The sequence below is a fragment of the Theropithecus gelada genome, chromosome 6, assembly GCF_003255815.1.
Source record: "Theropithecus gelada isolate Dixy chromosome 6, Tgel_1.0, whole genome shotgun sequence".
Taxonomy (NCBI): domain Eukaryota; kingdom Metazoa; phylum Chordata; class Mammalia; order Primates; family Cercopithecidae; genus Theropithecus; species Theropithecus gelada.
Window position 1 is genome coordinate 105,608,838 of NC_037673.1, and position 22,900 is coordinate 105,631,737.

The 22,900-nt window shown below is 33.0% G+C and overlaps 1 protein-coding gene across 1 annotated transcript in view; it reads left to right on the forward strand.

Annotated features, from left to right (window-relative positions):
* The window catches only part of MAN2A1 (mannosidase alpha class 2A member 1), a 174,990-nt gene that overhangs the window by 81,835 nt on the left and 70,255 nt on the right, over positions 1-22,900 (forward strand). The window contains exons 8-12 of the mRNA XM_025387988.1: positions 1,089-1,266; positions 5,793-5,995; positions 8,721-8,903; positions 12,928-13,042; positions 13,453-13,520. Coding sequence (XP_025243773.1) covers positions 1,089-1,266; positions 5,793-5,995; positions 8,721-8,903; positions 12,928-13,042; positions 13,453-13,520 — 747 coding nt within the window. The remainder of the gene's footprint in view (positions 1-1,088; positions 1,267-5,792; positions 5,996-8,720; positions 8,904-12,927; positions 13,043-13,452; positions 13,521-22,900) is intronic.

The following is a 22,900-nucleotide window of genomic DNA, read 5'->3' on the forward strand; positions in this document are numbered from 1 at the left end:
TATAAATGTAAAAAGGACCATATGAGATTTAGTTAAATGTTTTTAATTTTTATAAAATGCTTCATTCCATCATTGGTGTTCTTTGAAATACTTTCATAAGTTTTTGTATTGTGAATTAGAATTTATTTTGGATGATTCTTGAAGTGAAAATTGGAATACTAAGTATAAAAATACTTGTCATTTAATCACTAGTTTCTTAAGCTTTGTCTTTGTAAACATTGTGAACTGCTCTGGGTTCATCCACTTGTATAATTTCATTTTCACAAGCTCTTTCTCTTAGTTTGTATTCTCAGACTTTCTTAAATGATGCCCTAATTCAGTGATTTCCAAAGGATATTCTGCAGAATACTATAATAGAATATGAAATATAAAAGCTATTCCATCAAGCTATTGGTTAGAGTCCAGAGAGGTAGAAACCAAAATAGCTAATTCAACTCCTAATCCTTATCTGATGGTCAGTATTGAAAATCTGTGACAAATACTCAGATTATTGGTGGCAGGTGACAAGTGTGCTGATTTTTTTTTCTGTAGAAGAGAAAATATGACTCTGTAAAATGTTATAGATTAACATTCATTCTCTTTTGGTTTTGTTCAAAGTACACCTTTTTCTGTGTTTAATCAAATAATTTTAGATTAGAGAAAGGAATATTAAGACAAAGCAAACTTCAAAGTCTGTATATGTGGGAAATCCTTATTGTCTTACTAGATAAATTATTTTAACACATGTGCTATCTGGTATTCAATCTCTGTGACTGGGCTTTAGGAAGTCATTGGTATCCCATTTATTATATGCCAAGTTGGTATATGACCATATTTCTCCAAAGATAATTCATTGGAAACCTATGAGTTTTTCCTACTGATAAGAATTTATGAATATTTTTAAAGGATAATGAAAATTAGTATGATAGTTTTTAAAAAAAATCTGTCTTTAAATTATACTAACTTTGCAGATAAATAAAATATACAATAATTTCTTTTAATATACTTTTGAATTTGGTTATTTCCTTTTTAATCAGTTGTCACATTCAGTTTTTCTTAGTCAAATTCGTATTTTCTGGTTTTTTTTTTTTTTTTTTTTTTTTTTTTAGGGCTCAAATGCTACTAGATCAGTATCGAAAGAAGTCAAAGCTTTTTCGTACCAAAGTTCTCTTGGCTCCACTAGGAGATGATTTCCGCTACTGTGAATACACAGAATGGGATTTACAGTTTAAGAATTATCAGCAGCTTTTTGATTATATGAATTCTCAGTCCAAGTTTAAAGTTAAGGTAAGGAGAAAATATTTATGATTCCATATTTGAAGTTGAGCCTTTATTATTAAATGAGACTATAAACAGAAATCCTTAGCTTCTTTGTCCTACATCACAGTGCTTCTTAGAATATATAATTATTGTGTAAAAGTATAATCCATTAGGAAGAAAATTATTATATGCTATAGTTCCATATCTAAAGCTGTCCCGTTCCTACCACTGCTTGAGGATTAAAGAGGAATTTACTTTTATGTGATTGAAAATTATGTGATTGAAAATAGTTGTGATATTTAGTCTTCAGGGATGCCCTGTTTTTGTTGTTTTTTCTTTAACCAACGTTGAAAGTCTGTTATTTCTCTCTGACAGCTGCATCCTTGTGATTTAGTAGTATGACTGGCAGATGCAGATGAACATGTCATGAATTTTGCAAACAAATGTCCTATGTCCAGAGAATACACTAGCATTTTTTTTTAAGTGAGAAGACTTCTAAAATTAATCATTTGCCTATGGTTCTTACTCTTTTTTTTTTCTTATGGAAAATTTAAAATGTACTGTAAAGTTCTGAAAATAGCAAAAATTGTTCCCTCTCTCCCCATATCCATGACTCAGCTACAACATTCTTCAACTCAAGACCACTTTTGTTTCAGCCATGCCCCACTGCTGTCTCACTCCTCCCCACAGGATTATATTGAAACCAATCTCAGATTTCATGTAGTTTCATCTGTAAAGGTTTCAGTATGTATCTCTAAATTATAAAGTTTCTGTTTAAAAATATAACCGTAATACCATTATCACACCTAAAAAACTAGCAATAATTTCATGATACATATCTGGGCAGATTCAGATTTTCCTCATCTCATAAAAAACAATTATTTTAACATACAATTTGTTTCAGTCAAAATTCAAGCAATAGTCATATATTGCATTTGATCAATAAGTTTTTTAATTACAAAATTGATTTTTTGTTGATACATAATTGTGTATATTTATGGGACACCTATGAATTTTGATACATGCAGAGAATGTATAATGATCAAATCAGGGTATTTAGGATATCTACCACTTCAAACATTTATCATTTCTTTGTATTGGGGCAATAGTCTAAGTCTTTTTTTTTAATGTATGTTAGAGACTCTACATAAGAAGATTAATTATTCAGCATGTTTATCATTTTGCATATTGACCTGTAAAAGTAGAACATATGTGAAAATACTATAGAAAGGAAGTGATGTTACTGTTTAGGAAATTTGAAAGCTGATGGTAAACCATAGTTTAGTAAGAATTCAAGTTTATTAAAAAACCTAAGTAATATCAAATAGATAAATAAACCTAATAAAATATCAAGTTTATTCAGGATCGTTACAGCTGAATTTTTATCAGATTATGAACTAGGATCATAGGCACATGATCCTAGTAAAGCACATGTTCAGCTTTAGTATATATTGTCAAACTATTCCAAAATAGATGCATCAGTTGTTGTGTTGTATAAGAGTTTCAGTTGTTCCACACCCTTTCTTAGTTTGTATTGTCAGGATTTTTGTTTTCTATTTTTATCCTTTTGATAGATGGGATGGTTTTATTTTTTATTTCTCCCGTGGTTAATGAGGTTGAGCCTCTTTTCATATGTTTATTGCCATTTAGGTATCCTCATTTGTGAAGTACCTATTTAAGTCTTTTGATGATTTTTTAATTAAATTGGGTTGTCTGTCTTTTTCTTACTGTTTATAGCTCTTTGGTACATTTTGAATTCTATCTTTTTTCATGTAAAATATATGCAAGTGTTGTCTCCTACTATGTAGCCTGCATTTTCACTTTCTCATGCTCTCTTTTGATGGACAGAAATTTTTAATTTTAATTAATTAAATATAACTATTTTTCTTTATGTTTAGAACTTGTTCTGTTTAAAAATTTTTTGTTTATCATGTGGTTGTGAAGCTACATTCTTATGAAGCTATCCTCCAGAAGCTTTATTGTCTTGCCTTCAACATTCAGGTCTATAATCTATCTGAAATGGATTCCTATGAATTGTGTGAGGGTAGGGATCAAGATACATTTTGGCTTATATAGATATCCAGCACCGTTTATTGAAAAGACCATACTTTCTTCCATAGCACCACAGTGCCATCTTTGTCATTAATCATGAATGAGACTGCATTTGTGTGTGGGTCTGTGTCTACACTCTCTGTTCACTTTTATTGGTCTGTTTGTCTCATCTCACACTGTCTTAATTATTAATACTACAGTTTTGTAATAGGTTTTAATATCTGATAGTAAAAGTCTTCTAGTTTTGTTCTCCTTCCCAAGATTGCATTGGTTACTGTTAGTCCTTTGTATTTCTACATAGGTTTAGGTCATCTTTTAAATTTCTACCAAAACAAACAAACAAAAAAATTGAAGGGGATTTTGATTGGGATTGCATTGAATCTTTGTTTTAATTTGAGCACAAATAACTACAATTATTGGGCCATCTAATCGATTAACATGGTGTATTTTGTGTATTAATGCAATTGACTTTTGCATTTTAGTCTTGTATCCAGTAACTTTGTTAAATTTATTTATTATATTTGTGGATTCTTCATGGATTTCCTATGTATGAATAATGGCATATTTATGTCTTCCTTTCCAAAACTTTAAATCTTTCAATTTACTTTCTTACCATGTACGATGGCTGTGTCCTCTAGTATAATGTTGAGTAGGTGTGGTGAAAGCAGACATAATTTTCTAAGAGAGAAAACATTCATGGGTCATAATGTTAGCTGTAGAATTTTGTAGGTTTCTTTTATCAGATTATGGAATTTTCCTTATATTCTTCTTTTACAGTGTTTTTTCATGACCAGATACTAAATTTTATTATTTTCTTCTTCTAGGACATTGCTTTCTGTTAGGCCTTTATGTCTTGTGCAGTGATTGGACCAGTACCCCAAGATGAAAATTTGGTAGAGTATAGGGTCCACTTTAATTCATTTTCTTTCTCTCCAACATTTTTGTCCCTTAAGTTCTGGCTACTTTAGTTCTTTATTGTCTTCAGAACTTTTTCTTTCTGTAGTTTATCTAGTTATATCTGTTTCTTATGGGATACTTAAAGTTACTTTGTCTGAACTGGAAGCATACATTTATTTTCTTTTAATGAAATGGAGAATAAAAGTAAATAACTCAGTTCAGATGGCTGAAAAATTGACATAGAATAGCCAAGACAGTCATTTTGCCATTTGATCATCATTTAACTATTTTTGTAATTTTTCTTATGTGTTGTCCAGGCTGGAATGCAGTGGCATGATCTCTGCTCACTGCAGGCTCCGCGTCCCGGGTTCACGCCGTTCTCCTGCCTCAGCCTCCTAAGTAGCTGGGACTACAGGACTACAGGCACGCCCGGCTAATTCTTTTGTATTTTTAGTAGAGATGGGGTTTCACTGTGTTAGCCAGGATGATCTCCATCTCCTAACCTTGTGATCCACCCGCCTCAGCTTTCCAAAGTGCCGGGATTACAGGTGTGAGTTACCGTGCCCAGCCAGTTGTAAACTTTTTACTTAGAGCCCTATTCACTGTAATGTGAATAGACAGAGAAGTTATGTAATATGCTCAAAACACATGTCAGATAAGTGGTAGAGATGGAATTCAAACCTATACTATTGCTACCTTGAATCAAAATGACTTGCAATATCTGTATTTGTGTGTGTGTTTGTGTTGTATGTATGTGTGTAGGAAACAACAAAATCAGCATCTTTCTTTTAAAAGGAACACATTCCCTGTTAAATAATCTATTTATTTTTGACAGGACTGCCTTTTAATATCTGTTTACAAGATTTGGTATAGTGTTTCTTTTTGTCTTTGATTTGTAGAATAGTTTGAACTCATAAAAACAAATTTCTTACTGCTGATTTAAATAATTAGTCGGAAAGACCAGTGTGTTTAAGCAGCAGACTTGCCATTCTTATCACTCTTTGTATTTAACTTCTACTCAGTGTTACCTACTGGTAGAGTAAGTCCATTTTTTTTTTAAATGACCTGCTGTTCTTAAAGTCCCTTCTTCACAAGAACTCAACTGGGGGAAAAGGGAGATAGAGGAGGGTATGATATATGAAATACCTTATGGCTAACAAAATTATTCTTCTAGACTTTATGGCTAATAAAACTGTTATTCTAGACTTCTGGAACACTTTAATATGTCTTTTATTTTTGCTGCTGCCCTCGTCTTTCATTTATCTGGATTAATCCATGCCCAAATTATTGTGCACTTTGAAATTCTAGAGATATGTAGGAGTTTTCATATTCACTGATTTGTAGATCTACATAGCTCTTCTCTTAACTGCTGAAGTGTATAAGTTTTCCCTTAGTTTAATTTGGACCTTAATGCAAGTAAAAAAAAAAAAAAAGTCACTATTATTTTCTTCTCTGCTTCTGATTTTTACAAAATCTGAGCTATGTGTTCATCTTAACTTGGAAACACATCTTAAGTATTTATTACTAACTTTTCCTAACAGTGTAAGAAGTAAATAATTTTAAGGTAGAATGAATAATTGAAGTGCATTTTTTTTTTAAACTAGATACAGTTTGGAACTTTATCAGATTTTTTTGATGCACTGGATAAAGCAGATGAAACTCAGAGAGACAAGGGCCAATCGATGTTCCCTGTTCTAAGTGGAGATTTTTTCACTTATGCTGATCGAGATGATCATTATTGGAGTGGCTATTTTACATCCAGACCCTTTTACAAACGAATGGATAGAATCATGGAATCTCATTTAAGGTACTTTTACCTTTCTGTAGCTACATCTATTTCTTCACTTTCTTTATATTATCATAACCTTTTGCAGTTTTTCATAATATATATCATTCGTGTAGTACATTATGTAGTGTTAAGCTCTAATTAAGCACTTAATGTAATTGTGAAATTTTAATGCAGTCAGAAATATGTCTCCAAACTATAATCAAATTATTACATAGGTTTTTGTTCTGGAAGAAAAAATAGTTTATTTAATTAGATTTTTAAGGAGTTGTATTCTGCATTTTGTATTTTTCTAATTAATTTTCCTATGTTATTTGCACACCATATTAATATTCAGTGACATCATCATGAGTGTCTGCAGGCTAGTAATCTGATGGGCTTCTCATTGGAAACATAGGTGAGCATCAAAGAAGCAAATAGGGCCTCCCAGCATTGAAATATGAGCTTCAAAGTTCACAATCCAAAACTAATGTATTTTGTGTGTCGGAAAAGTTTAGACTAGGTTTCATCTCAGTTCTTACATACTTATTTGAAGCACATTTCTATAGGCACAGTTATCTGCATAGAACAGCATTTGAAAAAATGATGACTGGTGGGGCAGACAATGATTGAACATGTAAATGGATACAGAGAAGACAGAAAAGTCTGTGGAAAACATAAAAACACTTAACTGACCCTATCCAGGAGACCTTTCAATCACTGATACAATGTTCTATTGTGATAGGTTCTATTTCTGCACTGTCCAATATGGTAGTCATTAGGCACATGTGACTATTGAGCACTTGAAATGTGCCCATTTAATTTTAATTAATTTAAATGTCAATAGCCATGTGTGGCTATGGCTATCATATTGGAGATCATGGTCCTAAATAACAGAGGCTGATTGTTGATAAAGTTAAACTACTCCAGAGGCCCCCAAGGCTTTCTCTATGTATAGACCACTAAAGTAATTCCTTTTCATGTTGAATCTTGATGTTTGAGTTAGATTGTACTTACTCTCTTTTATATACTAGTGGACATTGATTACATTTTGGAAAGGCTTTTTATTAAAAATTATGAATTTTCTTAAGAGTTTTTTTATATGGTAGTGTTTTTTTATTAATATTGTGCTGCTATTAAATATTACTATTTCAAAAGCCTAACCTTTTACTGTTACTTGTAATATGCCCGAAAAATATATCTCATTTAAAAAAATTATTTTCATTATTATAGATACATATTAGTTGTACATATTTATGGAGTATATGTGATATTTTGATATAAGCATACAGTATATAATCATAATAGTTTGTATATTCATCATTTATGTGTTTCAAAATAACTAAAAGTAGAATTGGAATGTTTCTAACACAAAGAAATAACTGCTTGAGGTAATGGAATATATCTTATTAAATTTAAAATAATGTTTACATATTATAGTGTCTATCCATTCTTACCCTACAGAATATCAACCAGTTATCTCTTATACTATTTTAAACTTTTCTGTTATAAAGTGAAGTATATTCTCAATAATGTAGAGATCCTTTTGGACCACTGAATTAGTGATTTTTAAGTGTCAAGTATTTTTTAGTGGGAAAAAGAATATTGGTTTATCTTCATTTATTGAACGTATTCAAGACATTGTGGTTACTGCTAGTAATATATTTGGAAAATTCTGCTGCATTAAAACCAAAAAACCATACAATAGTTGTGACTTTGCAAATGTATTAATTTATACATAAGTTTGTCTGAAAATAGTAATGTTTCATCCCTCTGTTCATTTGTAAAATGTGGATAAAATATAAAAGTATAGGGAAGACAGTATTTCCCAAATCTTCCTTTTAACATTTTAGGATATCTGGATATGCATATGTACTCCTTTTAAAGCCAGGAATATTTTTTTTTTTTAAGAGACAAAGTCTTTCTCTGTTGCCCAGGCTGGCGTATAGTAGTGTGATCCTAGTTCACTGCAGCCTCAAACTCCTGGGCTCAAGTGATCCTCCCACCTCAGCCTTATGAGTAGCTAGGACTATAGGTGCATGTCACCACACCTGGCTAAGATACAGTCTTGCTATGTCCTCCAGGCTGGTCTTGAACTCCTGAGTTCAAGTGATTTTCCTGCCTTGGTCTCACAAGATGCTAGGATTACAGGCATAAGCCACCATGCCCAGCTGACATCCTGTTTATCATTTTTCAGTTTGTATTGTTAAATTCTCCATGTTTGTTATATGTTACCATTCAAAACTGAAACTAACCCTTGCCCCTGAGCTGTTCTTGGGCCATTATTTTCTGCCTCTCCTCTCCTCTGAGTGTCCCATTCACCAACTATGCCTTTCTTTTTCATGTTTCTTACTGTATATATGTGAGAGTAAATGACATTATGATGTTCATGGTCTGTGTGTGTGTTGCTCTTGGAAAGAAGGAAGGGCAGAGAAATTTATCCAATTTTTCAGGTATTTTTTCATTATGTGATACATAAATAAGCCTGTCTTGCTGCCAACAGGTACTGGCTTATTTTCCAGGATCATCTAGAACAAGGACCCCTGATACCAGTGTAGACATGGTATTCTTTGATGATTGAGAATGCAAATGAGTTATATGGATACACTGGTCATTTTATGTGAATTATTATTACCAATATCTTTTTCATAAATTGCTTGTACTGCAATTATGGATTAAAAAATTTGAAAAGTATTGATGTCACATGTTTTAGATTATAAGCTAAAGTGTTTGTTTTAAAATAAAAATATGACTTTTATGCAATTAGGGCTGCTGAAATTCTTTACTATTTCGCCCTGAGACAAGCTCACAAATACAAGATAAATAAATTTCTCTCATCATCGCTTTACACGGCACTGACAGAAGCCAGGAGGAATTTGGGACTGTTTCAACATCATGATGCTATCACAGGAACTGCAAAAGATTGGGTGGTTGTGGATTATGGTACCAGGTAATCTAATTATACAAAAATCATCTTAAAAAATCTTTAAAATTATGGGTAATAAGATTATATATTTTGATGAAGTTGTTAGTGCATATCAAACCACATTAACAATAATATCCCTCGTAAGTATTACTATAGCAAAACAGCACCGATATTCAAATTTTTTAAAGAAATCTGTTGACAAAATCCTAGCTGCACCAACTTTTTATTGCAATGCATTTCTGCAAATAGGGTAGTAAAATATTATTACTACTGTTTAAAGCTGATCCTGTTTTCTTCTAAATACAGTGTGGTGATTGGGGTTATCTTCTTGACCAAGGACTTGGCATCAAACAAAACATAGCTATAATCTAGAGAGATAAAGATTCCTACTTCATTGTATGTCAGTTTAATCTCATTCTATTTCATATCCAGTTGTTCTTGTGTATATATTTTTTAAGAGGTACATTGACATAATAAGCTGAGAATCATAGCCAGGAAAGAAAAAGACCTATAAACCTTATCATATATGGATTATATAAACCACTGGGAATGAGAAAGGATGACCTGGGTGTTGATATTAAAGCCATGTTTAACTCATTGAAGGGCTGTCAGATGGGCGAGGGAGTAGAAGCTAAGTTATTTCTATATTAAAGAATTTGAACAATGAGTATAAGCATGGTCTGAGATAACAGAGGACTTGGCAAACAGAACTTCCGAATAATGGGGAAGAAATCTTACCTTTTGTAGTAGGGAGTTCTCTATCCTCATGCCAGACTTTGGATGACCATTCATTCATTAAGATCAGTGCAGCGGGGATTCCTAGATTGGGGAAGGAGTTTTGACTATTTTATTTACTATGGTTTAGACTATTCTTCCTGATACTGTTTTTTTTAATTAACAGTGTTGTGCTTTGATAATATTTTAAAGTCATTTAAAATATACTGTGATTTTCTTAAAGAATAGATTTAAAAAGTGAATATCTTTATTACTACTCCTTGATGAGAAAAGCATATACAATACATGAAATCAATGTTAAAAAATTGACTCACAACTTATATTACTAATTGTAGTAAATGTTAATTAAACTTTTAGTTACAATATTTTGACTGGCTTTCTAGAAATTGGGGGAAAAAGATATTCTTGGGGTTTCATTAGTTGATTTCAGTCCTTAAAAAAAAACATTCAAAGTAGTATCTTGAATATCTTCTCCATTTTTTAATGGCAAGTATATTTGACACCCATCTATTGAGGTTGATGTGGGCTTAAAGTAGAAAATGCTCATTAGATGATAAAGATGGTATTTCTCCCACAGAAAGCATTTTTGAAAGTAAGGTCAGATCCTCCATTTTTCTTTCTCACCTGCTCCTGGCCTGCTTGGTTTGTTGAGAGTTTAAAAGTGAGACTGCTTAGAATCAGACCAGGGCAGCGCTCCTAAGAGGACATGGAAAAGTCATTTTCCTACACTGCCCACTTGCTGTCTCTGGCTGTCATATTGAAAGAGATTTGCTTATAGGTCATTGAGCTTTGGCTACAGAACATTTTTTTATCGTGACCTGTCTGGAAGAGCTATCATTGGTTCCTCCACAGGTTTTGTGTTGCTTTTGGCTTATAAAAACTTCCCTGTGCAGAATTGCATGTGAGAGAAGAAAAGGCGGTAATTCTCAAACTGTACTTGGCATTTGTAAATTTGCTATGGAAGTACTTCACACTTCATTGAAAAGTCATAAAGAATTACCAAATCATTAGCACAGACATTTTAAGGAGGAAATTTCAAAACACAAGTTAGAGAATTATTAACAAAGAGGTAGTTAGTATTGGGTGTTCTCTTGAACTTGGACTGATGACTACTATTCATTCAGATTTGGCAGAAATGTCACTGTGAACAAGTGTATGAATTAGTGGTGCATTTGGCTGCGAGTAATAGCAACCAGAAACAGAATAAATCCTGTCCTGCTTATTTTTATGTCATATGAAAAAAATCTGTAGACAACTGGTTCTGGTATGGCAGCTCTGCAGTGTTATCAGGCATTCAGGCCCTTCTTTCTCCTCTGCCATAGTAGGGGGGATCTGAGAGTGTGCTATCAACAATAGATCGAATGTGTGTATAGTTATAAACTGGAAAGCAAGAATACATCATGGCATATTTGGAGATTAATTCTAATCATGGCATAAAAAAATGAATTGGATTGGGGCAATGTTTGTAATAGACAGTCAGCTTAAAAGTATTAATAGATAATGTGGCTTGTGTAGAAGGGAAGAAGAAATGGTAATGAGGTCATTTAGAGAAATGTTTTAGAATTCCGCTAATTATTCCTAACTTGTAATTAAGGTAGGTGGGAGAAAACGGAACACAGGGTGAGCGTGACGGTCCTAAAATGTAGACAACCTATAGAGCAGCAGACATGCTAACATCTCCTTAATACAACAGCCATGACAGCAAACTAGGAACCTGTGATTCCCAAGTGACTTTTCCTGAACCGTATTCCATATTAGGATAAGTGGATGTTCAGAAATTAGAGGCCCTGAAAAAAATTCCATATTAATGAAATGTTGAAACGTTTAGAATTTTGTTTTACCCAGTGTTTCCCAAATGTACTGTGTTTCATTTTGTTTTGTTTTAAACAAAACAGCTCTATACATCCAAGAAAACATTTGGGGAGTGATATATTGTAGTCTTTAGTACTCATCCTATGAGAAGGCTTCATGTGTGCCTTTAGGATGCAAATGTTGATGCCTGGCTTCGACTCAGTTTAATTAGGACTCTTTAATACATCTGTGGTTTTAGGTGGTGGAGAACATGACTTTCACTCTGCAGATTCAGGCTGCCTAATAAAGATAGCCCTGTAGACAATAGAAAGGAACTTAGGTTGAGGGTCTTATTGTCATAACTGAACCATATTCATTCATATTTTAGTATGGTGAAAACACTTAACATTGTCTAGGAGAACATTTGAATATATTGGGAAATTTAATTGAATTATGGCATGAACTCAAATCCATAAGATTTTAGCATTAAAATTATAGATTTGCCATGTAAATATATTTAATTAGTAACATTGATCATGGTCACTTACATCTCTGAAGGAAATATTAATACTCTGCAAAAAAGAAGTTAACTTCTTTTACAGGTTTTTTTGTTGTTGCATGACAACAAAAATGTTTTTAAGGCATATATCCAAAGTTGCTTTCTGTGTTAGAAAAAATAATATAATTGAAAATGTGATTAGCGAGGATTTTCTGCATAGTTCTCCAATATGAATTTGCCTATGGATGCCTGGTCTATAAAGCCTTCAAGAAACATAACTGAATTAGGAAAAAAAAAATCTTCAAGCAAGTTCCTTTTTTCCATGAGTAGTGCTTCAGCAGTAGCTGGTGATATACTGAGGATATATTTCAGAATTGGTCTGGAATCAATAGACTTGATTCCTTAGACTTAAAAATACAATTTGAATATAGTTAGTAATTTCAGTGACCAAAAAAATTGACAGGGATGAAGACAATTTCATTATTCACATCTGTCAAAAACTCTTGTCCTCCTAGTTCTCTTGAACAAGAACATGAAACTAAACAAAATATCTATTTTAATTCTTGGGGTATAACTTGTATACTAATTGAATTTTCTTGTGAGCTGAATTAGCTCATGTTTTTATTCATTGTTAAAACCCTTGTTAGAACTTTTTCTAAAGTAGCAAGTCATGTTTTTTTGGTAGAATGCCTCAGAGTTATTGGGGTGATCCTACTGGATATTATTATTTGGTGCAATATTCATAGAAAGTATATGTAGTTTGAGTATGTTTATGTGTTTCAGGTGTGTCCAGAAAGCTTTCAGTTTTAAATGCATTCTTGTCGGTTGTATCTTCTGATTAACCATTTTTCTAAGTACTTAGTTCTGGGGGAAAAAAGAGCAGGTTTGTCATAGATTCATTATAGGTTTCACTTTGAATGCAAGATGAAGATACTGGTGGTTTGACCATTATTAATGAAACTGAAAATATTGTATGCAGATTTTAAAATTATTTCTCAGACTAATAAAATTTTTGGTTTACAGACTTTTTCATTCATTAATGGTTTTGGAGAAGATAATTGGAACTTCTGCATTTTTTCTTATTTTGAAGGACAAACTCACATATGACTCTTACTCTTCTGATACCTTCCTGGAGATGGTTAGTGATTTCATCTATGGTCATCATAAAAATGTGTGATTTCATTGTTCTTGCATTAGCAAAGAGGATGAGAAGCTTAATGAAAAGAGACATTGAAATATAATTTTTTGTACAGTATTTGAAAGAATTTTTATTGCTTAATATAAATTACCTATATGTTCATCTTTTCTATAAATATTTCAAACTATGTGAAATATATGGGGTTTTAGAATACTATTAAGATGTTAGTAAGGCAACTGGGCAGTATAATTGGTTGTTTTGCTTGGCTTTAATTAGAAGCCCCTTGATATTTAAATTTTTATAAGTCCTTAATCTGTTCTTGCTAAACTTGAATTTGAATGATCTTCTGGTTTCAAGATGAGTCCGTAAAGTGTTAAGTAAAATTGAAAAATTACTGTTCATTTTTATAGGATTTGAAACAAAAATCACAAGATTCTCTGCCACAAAAAAATATAATAAGGCTGAGTGCGGAGCCAAGGTAAATTCATAATTTCTTACAAATGTTTACCACTTTCTGGCTTAATAGTTTTAGGTTTTATGGTTCTGGTTTTTAGTTAGCATGTATTTTGAGGCAATCAATTTATTAATTAAAAAACTCCTAAAAAATGGATTTTCTTTCATGACTGTGTTATGCTCAGGCTAATAGCTAACACAGTGATTAGTACATTGACTGCTGAATAAACTATTATAACAATATTTCTCACAGATATAAGGTATAGCATGATAAATATGTAGCTTATAAAACATTTTCTTACCTCTGTAAAATTAATTTCAGATTATATCTTTTTTTGATTAACCTTTCATTTAACGACTTTGTCTTCATTAATCTCTGATCCTATTTTTAAATGAAAGAAGAAACTATTAATATTAGAAGATCAAGGTTTCTACTGTAAATTGTTCATTAGATAACTATCATTTTGCTTGTGAAACAGCCTTGTTTTAGCACTATTGATTTATGCTGAAGTAAATGGGAAGGGCGTTCAGTGACCTTAAACCAGGGCATTTAACTGGTGGCTACCTAATAATTATAAAGAAATGCGTTATGTTTTATTGGTATTTCTTTAAACAGCAAGTTATCTGTTTTTAATAACCAAATATTTGTTGGTCGTTTCCCAGTTGACCCAGGCACACAGTGGTTATTTTTTGTAATATAACCTTTAACTGTCAGAATTGAGATATTTAGTACCCCCCTTACCAATTATAGGATAAAAAAAATAATTTCAAAGAGTAATTCATTATTTCAACTAAATGTATTTTATTAAAATTATTTAAAAATGAATGAAAGTATAGAGAATTTATAGTTGCTAGTAAAGGTGAGACTTTTTGTTAAGCATAGACTAAAACCTTAGTTGTCTAAATTTCTTTAGTAAGTAGAGACCTAAGATATATACAGCTTATTCCTTAGAATGAGATAATAAGTTTTTTTATTTTAGTAATACTAATGTTCTCTGTAACACGGCACAAGCCGTAGGAGCTTTCAGATTGCCAGGTCGTAGTTAGGATGAAGGGATAATGACACTGAAAGAAATATTACTTACAAAATTACAAAATGTTTTCTTTGTCTTAAAATAAGTTATGTTTTGATGCATTTGCGGTTATATACCTGTTCCTTAAATATTGTGTTCCTAGTAATCTCTGGCATTAGTAAATCTATTTGGCTTTAGGCATAGTTCTCTCATCTATTAACTTTTCTTTCTTTTTATATTTTGGTGGAGGAACATCTTTGTTTTTGCTGGTTATAAGAATAATATATGCTGCTGTAAGTGATTTGTGCCCCATCTCTGGGTGCTTTTATGGTGGGTGGGGTGAGGCAGGGCTGGAAATGTAATATAATAGGTCAGAGGAAAAGATGTTCCCTTTAGTTTCTCTCCTTCCTTTACTGTTTTTGCCTTAGCAAGTAGTAATTAATAATTTTGCCTTTCTAATGCCAGATAAGAAAGTTATGAAATATAGTATATTAATGAAAGAGAAAAATATTCTTAAGCTTTCATATTGAGGAGTTTTAACTACAGGTAAACATAAATGGAATTTTGGGGGCTATTAGTAAAATGATTGTTTTTCGATGTTTCTTTTTAAATAGTTTTTATTTAAATAGTATAGTGTTTATCTTCCTATTACTTCTTTACAATTCTTTTTTATCAAATATTGACTTTCCTATTTCTGTAGGTAGGTAAATTAGGAATACTTCTGATTGGCAGATTCTTATTTATTTTTATGCTTATTATCCATTTTGTAGGTTAGGGCTTCTTAGATTTTAGGTTTTAAAATCTGTATTTTACTTGTTAGCTGCAAATTATTTTAGTTACTGATCTCTCAGTAAAAATGGATGAATAATGAAGGAATGATAGTGGCCTTTAAAATGGAAGAATTTGGTAGTTTTATTTAGCAGGCACTGAAAGTAAAGTAATTGCCCTTTTCAGTTTTTAAATTGGAAGTTTTAGAGGTGTGGCTATGAGTCTTTGTCATATTCTTCATGAGTCTTCTTTAATGTTCTAAGGGTAGGCTTTGTTTTAGTTATAGACTCAGTTCCTATTTGAGTAACAAACTATCTAAATAAACCATGCATTCTCAATGGGGGAGATATTCTTTCCAAGATAGTGAAAATTGGTTTTTTGGGGATTCGAAGAAAATCTTATTCTTTTTAATATATAAAACATAGATACAGTACATAACAGGTAAACAGTTTGTGTGTGGCATTAAAATGGTATGTGGGTGATTAGTAAATGTCTAAAAAGAGTCATTAGGGAGGTGATAATGTAAAAAAGATTGAGAAATACTAACTTAAACCCATAGAATATAAATAATACATGTAAATTTGGTCATGCTGTTGGCAATATTAGTTATAGCAATAAACTTAATATAACTTACTTTGTGAGTATTTAAAAAGTAGTCAATGATCTGTTTAAAGTGACATTAGTACATGTTGATATGCCTAATTTAGTTTACACAGTTACATGAGCTATATCATGTGTGGATTCATAGTTTTTGTATAGAAAACAGTTACTTCAGAATATCAACTTAAGGTATTCTTAAAAAGTACTTAATTCCAGAAAAGCCCTCCCATAACCCATTGCCATTGGCTCGTCTAATGGTTCTCCCCAGATGACCTCCCAGCACCAATAATTTAATTTCTTCTGATTTTTCTCCATACATGCTTTCCTTTTGGATGCCAGTCTTGATTAAGAGTATTATTATCTTTTTAGTTATCCAGGTTCTGAAACCCCAGAACCTACTTTGACCTCTACCTTCTATTGTTCCTTAAATTTTATCAGTTGGAGAGTTTTTTTCTTCTCATCTGTGAAATGCATCTTCCTTTTTCCTGTCACTTTTTAGTTCTAAGCCATACTTCATGCTTGAATTACTTCAACACTTTCTTACCTTTTTGTCTTCAATTTCTCTGTGCCCCTAATTTATTACATGAAGTTATCAGAGGAATCTAGCCAAAAACAGAGCTCTGAGAAAGTCACTTCTAAATTCAACATTCTCTAGGTACTTACCTACTGAGGAAAGTCTGACCTGATGGTCAAATGTTTTAGTAGACTATTGCCTGACAAACTACTCTGAAACTTAATGTCTTAAATACAATGTATTATATTTCCCATGTTTCTGTAGAGAACTGCTGGGCAGTTCTTGCTTGGGTTCTCTCATACCATTGCAGGCAATTGGAGATTGGGAATGGAGTTCCCCAAAGATTTGACTGGGCTCAGTGTGCAAGAGGGCTCACTCACATTACTGAAAGTTAATGCTCCCTGTTGACTGAGGGTTCAGTTGCAGCTGTTAGCTGCCAATGCCTACACATGGCCTCTCCATATGACTTGGGCTTCTCTAACCATAGTGGCTGGTTCTAAGAGGGAGTATCTTAAGATTGAAAGTCTCAAAAGTGAGTTTTCTGGGTAGAAACAGCACGACTTCTTAAGACCTAGCTTTGGAAGTCCTAGAAGGCCATTTTCATTACATTCTGTTGGTCAAGGAAAGTTAGCCAAGATTCAAGGGGAGGGAATTACTCTCCATTTCTTGATGTGAGGAGCATGTATAGAAAGCAAAGGGAATGATGGTAGTCATCTTTGGAGAGTAGCTGTGACAGTTCACCTATAGGCTACCTCAGTTCATATACCTTTCATGTACAGAGTAACCTCACCCACCTCCCAATATGCCCAATACCTCATCCCATTACACTGTTAGCCCCAAATTTCTACCTAGATCAGGCCAAAATGGGTCACTCATGGCTGGCAGTTAATGCTGGCTTGTTTCTTCCAGTATAATTATTTAAAGTTAATCACACTAGATTGTAAACTCCTTGAGAGTAGGAATTATTTCTTTATTTCTAGCATCATGCCTGTGGTATTATATGCAACGTAGTAAGAATAATACAGATTCATTGAAATATATTTAAATATTGACTGAAGAGAATATTAATCTTCAGACACCAGATATACATAGAACATGGTTCACATTCTATGTGAAAATGTGGTATCCTGGTATATGTTCTCCCTAGGTATTTCTTTGGTCTCATATTTGGAGGTTGGGTGCCAGAGTGCTTCCAAGTAAACTTTTAAGTACTACTACAAATAAAGATAAACAGTAATTCGATAAAGCTGGGAATTTGCATAACTGTCCTTTTAAGATTTTAGTTTTATACCATGAGACCTGAGAAATTTCAGATTGCATCTCAGCATCATTGCATTCTTACAGCATTAACTTCATTGAGATTGGATTTTGGGTGGCTATTCAGAATGGACGGATATGAAAGATAGTTCCAAATAGCTGATTGAATTGGCTTTATCAGATTGGTTTTCATATGTAAGACTTATTGTTATTATCAACATAGCCTGATTCTTCATTTTGTATTTTTAATATTATTATTGTAAACAATTCTTCTGGCAGTAATTATCTATTAGTTTAATGGGATTCAAGGCTTTATGTGAGTTTTTTTTTCTTTCGTTATCAACTTATTTTTATACCAAATAGGAATGTGTCTTAGAAAATATCTAATATCTCTAACCAGTTGTTTACACATAAGTTTTAAATGAAGAAGCCAAGCTCACAACCTTATTTTTATTGTTTGGAAATGGAATTTCTAGGAAAATAGAATTCTAACCACTCAGATTGTGGCAGCATTATTTGATAGAGGCATTTGGAGCTTAAGGGCAGAAGTGAGATTCCATGACTTGAAAAGGCAGCTCTAGTCTGAGAAGTGAATCTGGTGAAAGAGCTGTCAGTGTACAGAGGGAGCGTACTTTGTGCTCAACTGTGGAGGAGATGGAAGAGTGTTAACCACAATAATTAGTCCAGGAACTGTCCTTAATAGCTCATGGATTATGATGGTTTAAGCTTGAATTTTGACATGTACTAGAAAACTAGTATATAGAAATGTCTTTCTATTAGTTAACAGAATAATGAGTGTAAAATGTCAGATTAAAGGTTTTCTTTCTTGAAAATGGTTGGCTATATTTTTTAATTATCCTAAAATAATTCAAGTCAATAATAGAATATAGGATTTGACATGCTGGACCCTCTCCAGCTTCTATTATTTTGAGAAAAGCTGAGATATCTTTACCTTTTAAATAAAGCTGCTTTGAACTTTTCTTTTGATGAGGGAATTGGTAACTGATGGTCCTAGAGACTTTTAAACACATAAAAACTAAGCTATTCTGTATTCCAGTCTAGTTTAGGTATATCTGGGCATTAATAGCACAGTGTATTTATGAATTTTATTGGATCTGAAGGATGAGTTTATAAACTCTCCTCTAGGATGCTTTTCTATTTAAATATAAAATTGCTTGTAAAAGATATTTGTATGTTTTCACCTATGTTCTGTCTCTGTTATGTGTTAACTTTGATTTTTTCAAGGTATAGGTTGGCTAGTTCCCTGATTATCCAGAAGCACTTTTCATCTTGTCTGTAGTCTGCTGGGGTGTTTTCAGAAAGGATGCTTTATCCAGAAGACGGAATAGAATATATTGTATTATGTAAATAACCAAAAGTTTCTTAAGGAATTCAAGGTACCTGCAAGATGCTACATAAGTTAATTTTATGTTGAAAATAGTTTGCATTGACTAGTGGTTGGTACTAGTGTTGGAGCAGTCAGGGCTCAGTAGCAATACAAAATAATCTTATTTGGTGTTTGCCATTCTAATTCAGTCATCACGGGATTACATTTTGCCTAATTTTTCAAGAAAATATAAAGGTCTCTTGGGTAGGAAATGAGGAGAAAAGGCTCCACCTTTGTTCCAGTTCCCTCCACTCTTAGCATTTCTATTTATTTTATGACATTGGGAATGATGAGTATTAATTCCTGAAATACTGTTTCAACCTCACATTGACTGAAATGAAATAACATCTGTTATATTAAAAAAATAGTTGACACTTCCAATTTACATGATGGCTGACTAGAGACCATGAGACTGACTCTCAGTTTCCCATTAAAGCTCATGTGAAAATGTAGAAGATGATGAACAATTGTAGGAATACCAAAACCTTGGCTTGACAGTCAATGTATTGCCACAATCTAAGATGTCCACGAACTACAAAGCTGATAGAACTGGTCTGAAAAATGCAATTACTTGCTGATTAATGATAAGCAGTTTGAAATAAAAGCAACCTGCATGTCTTTTAAAGCAAGTATGGAGAATGATTCCTTTTCCTTTTCATAATGTCTATCCCCAAGGCTTTGAAATTCTGGGATTTTATATTAACTAGAAAGTGAACAAATATTTTTCTATTGGAAGAGTGCTACTTTTGAGGCTATTAGCAAGTTATGTAGCTTTTGTTTTGTTTTTCTTATTCCTCCCTGACTAAGGTCTCTGTTGACCAATCTTCATTTAATTGACCAACTAGATCAACTGATTCTTTTCATTCCTTTTCAGTGCCCATGGCAATGTGGCCTTGTAGCTAACAGGCTGTTAGCTAACAGGCCAATGCACTTCCCTCCTTCCAGTCTTTCAGTTGTGTGATTATCATGAATCAGTTATTTATTCCTAAACAAGTTGTTCTTGTTATTTTTTTCTCATAAACCATTTTATTATGCTGATGAATTATGTAAAAACCCTTTTTTATGAAGTTGAGGACTTTGGAAGTATTCAGCAAAGGTGAGTCACTGACAAATATTGGTGAGATGATTGCAAAAGATTTCAGAAGAAATCATAAAAATGTAGAAGCAGCCTGCATTCAGATTTTCTTAATATTTTTGAGTTTAAGTTCTTGCTATACTTTAGAGAAACCTAAGCTTGGGACCACAGAAGATTATCACATGTTTGGTTATGCAGAGAATATGACAACTCCAATTACCGGTTCCATAGTCAAAGCAAAGGATTTGTATATTTTGAATATGATACACATATATATTACATGGTAAAGTAAAATATTAAGAATAACACATATATATCATAATGATTTTCTACTTTAACTTTTATTTTCAGGTCAACTTTAACTCTTTCTGTTAATAGATCTATTGCCAGCCTTGATCACGTTGATGAAAGGGCTTCCACTGTGTCCATATTTTGCAATCAGTTTGGAGACTAAATCTGCCAGAAATAAATGAGCAGGAACAAGGGAACTTAGGATAGATCATTGAGCTAGGAAAGTCTGCTCAAGGAAATTGCTGTTGGTGGTGGCATGGGCCAGAAGAATACTGTGATATTTTTTGTTGAAGAAAGAAGCCTTCCCTTTGTTCAGAATCAGAGCTGGTATAGAAGACTAAATACCAATCAGGCACAGCCACCTTGGATATTAACCTTTTGGAAACTTGCAGTCAGGCTGGATCTATGCATGCGAGCCTATTATTCACTCTTTTCCTCCATCACTGAATCCTCTTTACATCCTTCATGGCATTATTAACAAACTAGCCATGTCATTTATTCCTTATTGTCTGCCTCCCTTGCTAGAATAGCAGCTCGATCAGGGCAGAGATTTTGTTTGCTTTTGCATCCCCTGACAAATACCTGGCACAAAGTAGGTGTTCAACAAATATTTGTCAAATAAACTAACTCTACGTAAGAGAAGGACTTCAGCTAATATCAAAATAAAAAGGACCAAGGGTAGTTTTAGTAAACACAGAGTCTAAGTGAATGTCTACTTCTTTGAGGATAAGTGATTGAAAGGTTATCATAGGAGAGCTGTGAAAAAGCTGTACAGACTGATTAAAAAATAGGGTGCAGCATGATGACTCAGAAGAGTATCTTACTTATTAAAATGATTTATTACATAGATTAGATGAAAATTTTTTTTAAAAAGAGGACCTGGAATTCTCAAAAAGTTTTGAGTTATAATCTCTGAGGAATATGAAACAAGGTGAAACACTGAAACAAAAAGATGACAAAGAAATGAAAATGAAAATATTTGAAAGAGGGGAGGAGTGAGATAAGGAGAGATTGTTGGAGGGGCAATAACAGACCATCTTCACTAGTGATGCTGAAGAGTAAAGCTGACACTGAAAGAAGGTATAGATGTGGAAAGAAAAGTCCATGAGATACTTTTTTAAGAATGTAGACAAAAGGAAGACAAATGCCAACAATGAGAAGAAAGATGATGATAGGTATGGAGGACAAGATTCCAACAAAAGAATTAAAAAACTTTAGGAAAAAATTACAGCAGAGGCAATGATCAAAGCTATAATTGATGAAAAGTTTTCTGAGCTGAAAAGGCCTCCCTTTATAGATGAAGAGGGATGAGTGCTGGGTAATAAAAATGAAAAAAGAGCCACCCCGAGTACACCATGGTAACTTAGTTCAATTAAAAGGAAAAAGGACATATTAAAAAAGTGCCCAGGCAGAAAGACGATATTGTATAGTATAGAACAAATGCTAGACTGACTGAGGAAGACTATAAAGTTTTGAAATAATTTTATACTCACAGTTTTCTCTTATATGTGAAGGTAGTAGAGAGACATTTTCAGATATGAAAACACTTACAAAACATACCACGGGCACACTTCCCATATTTTTAAAAAAATTTTAAAAATTTCTTGATGAGTCAATTCAGCTGACTGATAGATGAATTAGAATTAACAATTAAAAATAAAGAATTAAAAAGGCATTGAAAGCAGTTAGACATAGTGAAATCTAGATCATTATTGTCAATTTTATTGTTATAATAAAGGTAGAAATGTCCATTTAGTTTTGATAGAATTTAACAGCACCGTGGATCTGTGGCTTCAGGTTATGTTAATGCCTGAAAGAGGTGGAGAGGCAGGAGCATATAAGAGATCCTAAATAATAGTTTTTCATCAAGAAGAGAAAAATTACCAACTTCTGGTGAGAGTGATATTTCCTATTCCATTGCCTTCACTTACTATCAGTGTACTGTTAACTCTTCAAATATCTGTCTCTGCTGAGACAAGTCTTCTAAGTTCTAGACCCACAGGTCAAGTGGATAGCTCTCTTGGGATGGCCCATTAGCAGCTCCACTTCACCGTGTTTAAAATGGAACTCCTCTTCCCTGCTTGAACCTGTTATGTGATCCCAAGCTCTTTCAATTTTAGAGTGACCAGATATGACAGTTTTTTCACTATTGGCCTCTTTCACTCTCAAAAGTGCATTAGTTTGCACAATAAATTATGGGGCTACCCTGATCATCTTCATCTTTTCACTTTCAACTAGTATCCAAACACATGATAGACCTTTTCATTCTGTGTTTTTTTTTTTTTTTGACAGAGTCTTGCTGTGTCGCCCAGGCTGGAGTGCAGTGGCACTATCTCAGCTCACTGCAAGCTCTGCCTCCCAGGTTCATGCCATTCTCCTGCCTCAGCCTCCCAAGTAGCTGGGACTAGAGGTGCCCGCCACCATGCCTGGCTAATTTTTTTTTTTTTTTTTTTTTAGTAGAGACTGGGTTTCACCGTGTTAGCCAGGGTGGTCTCGATCT